Source organism: Neophocaena asiaeorientalis, unplaced genomic scaffold (genome assembly GCF_003031525.2).
Source record: "Neophocaena asiaeorientalis asiaeorientalis breed wild unplaced genomic scaffold, Neophocaena_asiaeorientalis_V1.1 scaffold69, whole genome shotgun sequence".
NCBI classification, from domain to species: domain Eukaryota; kingdom Metazoa; phylum Chordata; class Mammalia; order Artiodactyla; family Phocoenidae; genus Neophocaena; species Neophocaena asiaeorientalis.
The window spans coordinates 1065748-1075643 of NW_020174373.1; the positions used below are offsets into that span (position 1 = coordinate 1065748).

Sequence of the window (9896 nt, forward strand, 5' to 3'; positions counted from 1 at the left end):
TCTCCCGCCATTCTGGGGCGGGGGCGGGCGCTGGCGCTGGCGCGGGCGGCGAGGTTGCTCGCGCGGCTTCCGCACCCCGGGGCGCCCCAGGGATGGGGTCTCGGCCGAGCTCCCCCGGGAGACGGGCGGGCGTATCCCCGCGGCCCCTGCGCCCCAGCCCGGAAGGCTGGGGGAAGGCGGGACCGGCTGGGGAGCGGGAGGGCGTGGCTTAAAGAAAAGTAAAGTTAAAAAATAAAGCTGGAGTTGGAAGCGGATGGGGCGCGCTCCGCCGACCACGCGGTGCCCGCGAGTCCCGGCGGGCGGCCGCCACGTCTGGCGAATAACCATCGGGACCAAGGCCGCTCCCAGCCCTGGCTTGTTGGAGTGCAGTCATGTAAGATACGCACCATGGGGGAGGCGCGGAGCCGCGCTCCCGGAGCGTTTCTTGACAGCTTCCGATAAATCTTTAATTATTTCTAAACCATTTTTTTAAATACTAAGAGGCAGGTAACAATCAGATAACTACCAAATGCGGCGCATGCAACTTGACGGGCAGCTGGTGTAAACACACCAGGGACGATTTCGGAAAAGAAACGCAGGACGGTCACAGACAACTACACAACGATAGCGTTAGGTTTTTCCTAATGGGAAGTGTGTCCCAGGCCATCTTTGGTTATAGTTATACCCCCAAAATGTCGGGGCTGTATCTTAAATGCAAATGTAACTAGACGGATGCGGCCACTGTTTTTCCGGGGATCTGGTTAAAGTGCTCCTTGGACCACAGCGGGCCGGGCAAGGAACGCCTGGAATCGGTCTTTCAGAGCAGCCCCCAGGGCTATCCGGGCCGCAGGTCCGCGGACCACAGTTTGAGCAGCGAGAGGGCACCGAGCCTGCCCTATTGTTTGGCGGGATTCCAGCGATTCCGCCCTTGAAAGGGAGGGTCCTGCCCCTGAGTCCTCGAGTCGGCGTGGGGACGGTCTGTCGCAGAGGCCAGAACTACAGAAAGGAGGCGTTTTACGGGGGACCAGGCCGGGCCTGCCTCGCTTGGCCAACTGGGAGGGGGTGACAGGAAATCAGAACCGGCTCTGGGTGTGGTGCTCTGGCCCCCGGCTGCCAGCCGAGCCCCTGCCCTCCTCTGCACACTGTGGGTGGCTTTTTCCCCGGGCGAGACGCCTGCTCTCTGCTGGTTGCCAGATCTTGAAGCTGGAATGCGAAAAATGCGCTCCAGGAGCGGGCCGCGTGCGCCCCAGCGGCTGCTTAGACAAGGACTGGTCCCCCGCGCTCAGGCCACCAGGCCGTGCCCCGCGGAGGGGCGACCGGGACGGTCCACGCCGGGCAAGGGCGCGACTCCCCGCGGACGCGACCTTGTGACTGCGGTCGGGCTGGCTAATTAAGGTCGATGGTCAAGGCTAGGGTTTCACGCCCAGTGAAAGGCACGCCTTGCCCTTCTAATGGCAGCCGGGGAGGAAAAAGTAACAGAGACGCTTGCAGAGTTAAACTCTGGGTGGCGGAGTGGATCTGACCCTTCCTCGCCCGCCCGGAGTTTGACCGCTAACCTACCTGTTCCTATAAATATCCCGGCGGGTTTCACAACACCTTGATGAACAAAGCCGCTTTCATCTGGAAGGCTCATAAAAATTCTTCAGAAACCACAGCATATTTCTTGAAAGGCAAAAAAGAAAAAAAGCCCTGCAAGCGAGGCATTACAGGGGCATTTGTACCGCCTTTGTGAGGAGCATTCGGTGGTGACGGGGCAGGGAAATACCGAACTCTGTAACCCAGCGGACTAAACGCTCCCCGCACGCAGAACGAGCGCTAAAGTCAACGCCGAAACAGGTGTAGGCGGTGTTGAATGAGGGAGAGAGAAAAAGGGTGGTCCGTGAGGGCAGCTGGACACTTCTTTTGGAATTGCATGTATTTGTAAATGTGTATGTCTATAAGTAGATAGGTAGATATGTGTGCGTGTGTATACTGAGTTAAAATAAAAAGCGTACAGCTGCCTTCACAAAGTTTACAATCTCTCTATATTATTATATATATTACATTCCAATGTGTTCTGATATATATTCTAAAGTAAGTGTTTACCAGCCTTCAGACTTAAGAATTTATATGTGTATAATAGATATTAAATATCACATATTATATTCCAAGCCATTCTGTGATACATGTTTTACAGTATATATTCTATTTGATTATGTTCTAATATATATATTCCAAAAGAAGTGTTCAGCTGCCCTCACAGACTTTATATATATTAGATATTATTATATCACATATATTCTATTCTGAATATATATTCTAATATGTTTTATTATATGTTCTAATATATATATTCCAAGAGGTTTTCAGCTGCCCTCACAGACTTTACAGTCTTTATGTATATAATATTAGATACTATTTATACCCCATATATTCTAATCTATTCTGAGATATATATTCTAATGTTTTATTATATGTTCTAATATATATATTCCAAGAGGTTTTCAGCTGCCCTCACAGACTTTACAGTCTTTATGTATATAATATTAGATACTATTTATACCCCATATATTCTAATCTATTCTGAGATATATATTCTAATGTTTTATTATATGTTCTAATATATATATTCCAAAAGAAGTTTTCAGCTGCCTTCACACGCTACAATTTATATATAATATTAGGTATTATTTATGTGATATTACTACATTCTAATATATTCTGGAATATACATTCTAATCTATTTTATTATATATTCTGATTCAGAGAAGCGTTCAGTTACAGGAATACGGTTTCTGATTTCCGTGGTGAGACTTTACTGTCATTCAGATGAAGCCGTGGTTTACTAGGAATAGCCTAGGTCATGTCTCATGCTCAGTAATTTTTTCCCTATTTCTCAGGTGAGCTGTTGCATAGCCATGTAGGGGGGTTTTGTGCTTTCATTCGGCACCGGTGAATGTTTTCCTGGCAAGGAGTGATTCAAGTATTTATAAGCGCTCACATTTAGTAGGTTTGCAACCCTCTGCAAGAATTCTTTTTCCCTTGTCCGGACGGCCCTGTGGTGGGTTTGCGTTGGTTTAACGCGCTGGAAACTCATGATAACCTAGTTAGTTGGCTACGTTCTATTACAATCCTGGGCACTTCTGCCCCCACAGATGGACCGCTGCGGTCATGATGAGTCACAGGTGATGGTACTTATTTTATCACTATGATCAGTACACCCACAGTCATCAGAGGCCTGCCCCGGTGGGAGCCCAGCTGAATCCCCACCACTCACAAAGCGTCTCCACGCACCCCAAAGGCTGCATTTTGGCGCCTGGCTCTCTAGAGACATTTTATGCAAAGCGGACCCCCTTTTCCAACAGCTTCAACTTCACTTGTTGAATAAGTGTTTGACCCAACATACGTGGATAAGTTTTGACCTAGCAATGGCCTTCCTGCTGATGGAAATGAAGTTTTCACCATGGAGATGTCACACACACTGCCCTGGTTAGGGAGGTCATGAACTCCAAATGGGCTGAGAGCAATGAACTCATCCAAGGTAGAATCCTGGAATGGTTAAATATGTGCACATTTGGGTAAAATCAAGCAATCCACCATCACTAAAATAAAACAAAACCCTAAGCCACCCTCTCTACAAACTGAAGTTTAAAAATCTGAAAAAGTACAAGGACATTTGACTGTCACTCTGCTCTTATTCATGTATGGAGCTCCAAAGTCTATGAATAATGGTTTTGTTTTGTTTTTGTTTTTGTTTTTTGTGGTACACGGGCCTCTCATTGTTGTGGCCTCTCCCGTTGCGGAGCACAGGCTCCGGACGCGCAGGCTCAGCGGCCATGGCTCACGGGCCCAGCCGCTCCGCGGGCTGTGGGATCCTCCCGGACTGGGGCACGAACCCACCTCCGCTGCATCGGCAGGCGGACTCTCAACCACTGCGCCACCAGGGAAGGCCTCAATAATGTTTTTATACGTGTCTATTTACTCGGAGGCTTTTCTTGAGAGATTTCAAAGGAAACTAGAGGAACGTGTTGAGAATAGACACATTGCCTGGGATAGACCAGCCTGTAATTAGAAGATGGTGCATTCACTCATCACCGAAGATATGCAAGGAAGTTTTTACTTGTCAGATGCTGAAGAGATTCATGGAAAATCTAAGCTGTGATGCTGGAGGAACACAGGTGGGTCATGCTTCCCGAAACGTGAATACATATGGTGGATAGAAGCATCCTTCGTCCGAAAGAGAAGTTAACGTTCGATGCCCCTGTGGCTGCTGTGTAACTGGACTTCTGAACTTGAACTTTAGAAGTCACATTTTACCCAAGGAATCATAGTGATGATTAGAAAGCAAAGATGATTAGGAAGTAAATATGATGACTTAAGAGAGATTTCACCAAGGGCATCGATCATTCTGTTCCATCTTATGTTAACGCAGTTTCCTTTCCCTACCTTAAATCTCAAGTTGTGAAAATGAATGAGTGGGGTGGCCCCCATGAACCACGGTGACCTGCATCCTAGAATCCACAAACCAAACCTTGTCACTTGGGTCAGGCTGTCCTTTTAGCTCATGTGCTAGTGTCTGAAGCTTTCCATGAATTCCAAGTAGCACAAAGGAACATGAGAAAAATTATATCTAATCAAGTCGTATATGTCTCTAGACATTATAAATAATATTCTAGTACCAACTGTTATGTACTTTGGGTTAAAAGCTTCTTCAGATTCTCACCTTGTATGCTATTAAAAAGTACCACAGGGCTTCCCTGGTGGCGCAGTGGTTGAGAGTCCGCCTGCCGATGCAGGGGACGCGGGTTCGTGCCCTGGTCCGGGAAGATCCCACGTGCCGCGGAGCGGCTGGGCCCGTGAGCCATGGCCGCTGAGCCTGCGCGTCCGGAGCCTGTGCTCCGCAGCGGGAGAGGCCACAACAGTGAGAGGCCCGCGTAGCGCCAAAAAAAAAAAAAAAAAGTACCACAAAGACATTACCACGAAAGAAAACTAAAATCCATTTCAGAAGGACTAGGTTTAAAGATAGGGGGAACGTATAAGACAGGCTCAAGGTTGTATTGTACAACACAGGGAATACAGCTAATATTTTATAATAACTGCAAATGGAAAGTAACCTTTAAAAATTGTATAAACATTTAAAATTTTTTAATTAAATAAATAAATAAAAATTTAAATAAAGAAGTGGGAAAACAAACAACACAACGAGACTAGGGACCTCCCTAGTGGTCCAGTGGTTAGGAGTCCATGCTTCCACTGCAGGGGGCACAGGTTCAATCCCTGGTTGGGGAACTAAGATCCCCCAAGCCATGTGGCATGGCCAAAAAAAATAAAACAACAAGACTAGAAGATGATAGTGGAGTGGGGTCAGTTTTCCAATCCCTGGATGGCCATAGGAGGACCTCCTAAACTTGACAGAGACAGAATCACAGGGGTAAACAGATAAATAGATCTGACAACCTAAAAATGTAAGAACATTATGGAATTATAAACAAAATAAAAACACATTTACAACAAGAATGCAAAGTGCCTACGAAAAGTACATGAGCCAAACTGATATATGTTCAATGGGCATTAACAGACAATTAACCCAAAAAAGGGCATAGCTATGGGTCATTCACACAGGGAGGAAATAAAAAATCTTTAAAATAACTAATAATCAAAGAAACTGGACTGAGAACAAACGTGACACCTTTTTTCTTTTTGTTTTTAAATCCACCTGACATGGTACAGGTGAAATGTTCCATGCTAATGAGGGAATTCTTAGACACTTTTGGTTGTAATGTTACGAAATGATCATATGTTTTGGTGCAGTCATTCTATGTCTAGAAATGTACTTTTCAGAATTAAATTTTGGAGAATATTATGGGATGAAGTGTGCTCCACAATCTCACACAAATTCAGATGTTGAAGTCCCCACCCCCAGGACCTCAGAAAATGTGGCTGGATTTGGACATGGGGTCTTTAAAGAGGGGACGAAGGTACAATGCGGTCACTAGGGTGGGCCCTGATCCCGTAGCACTGGTGTTCTTATAAGAAGAGGAGATCAGGACACAGACACACACAGAGGGACAACCCTGTGAGGACACAGGGAGGAGACGGCCGTCCACACGCCCAGGAGAGAGGCCTCGGGAGGAACCAGCCCTGCTGACACCTGGATCTCAGATTCCAGCCTCCAGGACTGGAGACCATAAATTTCTGCTGTTTAAGCCGCCCAGTCAGTGATATTCTGTTTTAGTGACATGATCTGACAATGACACCAATGATTGAAGGCAGTTTTTATTATAGAGAAATAAATAGACATACTTTCAACACCCGGAAATATGGGAAAGTATACTGGTCTGTTTATGTAAGGGGATTTTCAAACTCTTCAGAGTGGAAGCATTATGACCAAATTTTAAGTATCATAGGCAGCCATCCAAATTTTGTAACGCACTCTGATCTTCATTATATAACAAGATGATGCCTCCCCCGCCCCATAAAGGGAGGAAAATGTCCCAAAAGGCTGTGTCTGGATTAGGAGAATCTTTACAAAGATTTTTTTAATGTTGTGTGCCAATTTTTTTTTCATAAGGACAGAGACCTCAGAACACACAAGATTTCACAGGAGCTACAGATTGAGAGTTATCTCAGGGCTTGCCTAGAAACTGTGGTTCTGTAGTTTATCTTAACTTCCAGGAGGGACGTAAGAAAACATTTATTAATTCTTATCGGAGAAACAGATTGCTGTAGCTGATCAGCAGTATTTATCGGTAGGAAGAGAAAAGTTGAAAACTCGTGAAGGACGTGAGGAGGATGTGACTATAAGTAGAAACACGCCCCCTGATCTTGGAGGAAGGCATTTGGGGCTGGAATTCTTCCTTAATGGAGGATTCAGGCCCGCCTCACAGCATCATCCCCTCCGAGGCGTGGTGGCGGGGCTCTAAAATCCCGAAAAATAAGACTGGGAATGAGGTGGCAACTAGCTTTTCTCGTGATAAAGCCAGGATTTAAAAAAAATAGTTTCCTATTGCAGAGGAAAGAAAGAGATTGAGAAATGCATTTCACAGGACTCCAGAATGCATATGCCGTTTTAACAGGGCAGAGAACGTGGGTCACCCAGTAAACGTTATTCAGAAAACTGCAGGGTGACTTAAACGTAAATAAAGCAGGCCTCTTTGTCTACTCTTGATGTGGAAATTAATTCTTCACGTGTCAAAAGGCGTGTGCAAGAATAAAGCCCTGGAGCGTTAGATGAGAATATGGATTTTAAAATACGATAGTCATAATAAATACATTTGTATAATCTGTATAATGTATACGTTTTACCTAGTGTATATATAATTTATATTGGGGTGGCCAAAAAGTTTCTTCAGGTTTTTCCCTAAGATCTTTTTTCTTTTAATTAATTATTTTTATTTACTTGGCTGCATGTATCTTTTCGAATTAGGGAAAAGGGGGTGGGAGGGATAAATTAGGAGTTTGGGATTAGCAGATATATAAAATAGATAAACAACAAGGACCTACTGTACAACACAGGGCTCTGTACTCAGTGTCTTGTAATAATCTATAATGGAAAAGAATCTGAAAAAGAATATACACACACACACACACACACACACACACACACACACACACACACACACATATATAACTGAATCGCTTTGCTGTCCACCTGAAACTAAAACATTGTAAATCAACAAAACTTCAATTTAAAAGTACATAAGTAAAGGGGAAAAAAAGAAGTGCTGTTCAGAACAGTCTTAGAAAATGTGGACAGACTTGAATAGAAACAGGCAATACTGGACATATCCAAAAGGAGCCCTAAAACATCCCATCCCATAACCTTGCAAGAGCAGATTCCACCCATCCCCAGGAAGCAAGGATGCCACCAACACCTCCTGCCTGGACTTAACATCAAACACCTGTCCACAGGATAAAAGGCACAACAGGTAGTATCCATCACACATACATGGGGTATATTTGGGGTTACCACCACCAAGAACAACACCACAACCATCTGTTTGTATAATGAACAGTGGAACTTTATAAGAAAACCAGGGTTTGGTATCACTTGTTTTGAATTTTGCTGAATTCGTGGCTGCCCTCTCGGGCAAAAAGAAAGATGATACAAGTGTGACAGATAAACTTGAGGTTAAATACAAAAAGACCTTCATGGGATAGGAATGTTCTGTGGTGTGAAATCTTGGAGGGACACAGAACTAAGAACAATTTAGAAACAAATTTAATCTGCTGTGTGGGCACACACAGAACTGGAGTTCACTGAATATCAGATGTAGCGCCTCAGCTTTTAAAAGCGGGGGAGTAGGTGTGGGCTTGTCTAGAGACAGTACAAAGAGTTTCAAATTTCCAGAAGAAACTATATTCAATATCCTGGGATAAACCATAATGGAAAAGAATATTAAAAAGAATGTATATATATGTATAACTGAGTCGCTTTGCTGTATAGCAGAAATTAACACAGAATTGTAAATCAACTATAGTTAGTTCAATAAAAAAAAATTTTTTTTAAATTCCAAAAGATTCACAACAGAGTGTTCAATGGATGAAACTGTATAGTTTGGGGGAAAATTGATCCCTCAATGGGCCCAGCCTTCTGTGGGGCATTTTAATACAGACCGTGAAGTCATTTAGGCAGGAGTCTGTGGGTCTAAATTTTAGGATTTGAAAATGTCAATCAGTCTAATATTTCTACCGTGTGATCATTAAGGAATCTGAAGGTACCTGGATAAATGTGAATTCCTGGTAGGGGATTCCACAATCTTTGGCCAAAATGTTGAGATTCCACCATATTCTTAAAAAGCCAATGGCCAAGAAGCTTAGAGGTTGTCTTTCATGGACCAGGTACTGGGTTCCATGGTGGCCCCCCCTCTCTCCCCCCCCAAAAAATGATATGTCCTCTTACAATCCATCAATGGGATGTTATTTGGAAAAAGAGTCTTTGTGGATGTGACTGAGGATCTTGAAATGAGATCAGCCTGGATGAACCAGGTGAGCCTTAAATCCAGTGATGCATGGACACATGTCCCTACATGAAAAGGAAACACAAAGAGGAGAAAGCATTGTTTACAAGGAGGTAGAGATTGGGGTAATGCATCTACAAGCCCAGGACCACCAGAAGCTGGGAGAGGGGATGCGACAGCTTCTCCCTCAGAGCCTCCAGAACTAACCAGCCCTGCCCACACCTTCGTCTCACACTTCTGGTCTCCAGAACTGAGGATACATTTCTGTTGCCCTAAGTCACCCCAGTTTGGGGTAATTTGTTACAGTAACCCCAGAGATCCAACACATCAGCTTGTCTTATTTTAGATCCCCATGAAAACTTGATGAACTGGAGGTCGTACTGTGGAGGGTCTGTTTCTGTAGACACTCCCATTTGTTGCCCCAAGGGCATGGGATAAACCTTTTACAGAAAAACTCTAAAAATATGTATACATCTGTCTACCTTTAGCCAGTTGGCAGGTTGCCTTCCTCTTTGCAAAATGACAAGGTTGTACCGGTGGGGGGGTCTGTCAATGTGTCACATCCCAGACTGATGGTGCAAGCATGTTCCACAGTCCAGCCCACCCAAGATAAACTGTGCACTTGCCAGAGAATGATGGCTTCAACTGGCGAGGGCGTGGAGAAAAGGGAACCCTCGTGCACTGTTGGTGGGATTGTAAATTGGTGCAGCTACTATGGAGAACAATATGGAGGTTCCTTAAAAAACTGAAAACAGAGCTACCATGTGATCCAGCAATCCCACTCCTGGGCATATATCCAGAAAGGATGAAAACTAATTGGAAAAGATACATGCACCCCCTATGTTCATAGCAGCACTATCTACAATAGCCAGGACATGGAAGCAACCTAAGTGTCCATCAAACAGAGGAATGGATAAAGAAGATGTGCCATATATATATATATATATATATATATATATATATATGGCACAGAAAAAG

At 44.5% G+C, this 9896-nt stretch overlaps 1 protein-coding gene across 4 annotated transcripts in view; it reads right to left on the minus strand.

The window, feature by feature from the left end:
* PRKX (protein kinase cAMP-dependent X-linked catalytic subunit) overlaps positions 1-2423 on the minus strand; it is a 125618-nt gene extending 123195 nt beyond the window's left edge. For 2 of the 4 annotated variants that reach the window (XM_024756295.1, XM_024756296.1), the window contains exon 1: positions 1540-2423. In XM_024756295.1, coding sequence (XP_024612063.1) covers positions 1540-1612 — 73 coding nt within the window. In that variant the 5' untranslated portion in view covers positions 1613-2423. The remainder of the gene's footprint in view (positions 1-1539) is intronic. The other 2 variants (XM_024756293.1, XM_024756294.1) reach the window with 2 other exon arrangements.
* Positions 2424-9896: the final 7473 nt, after the last annotated feature.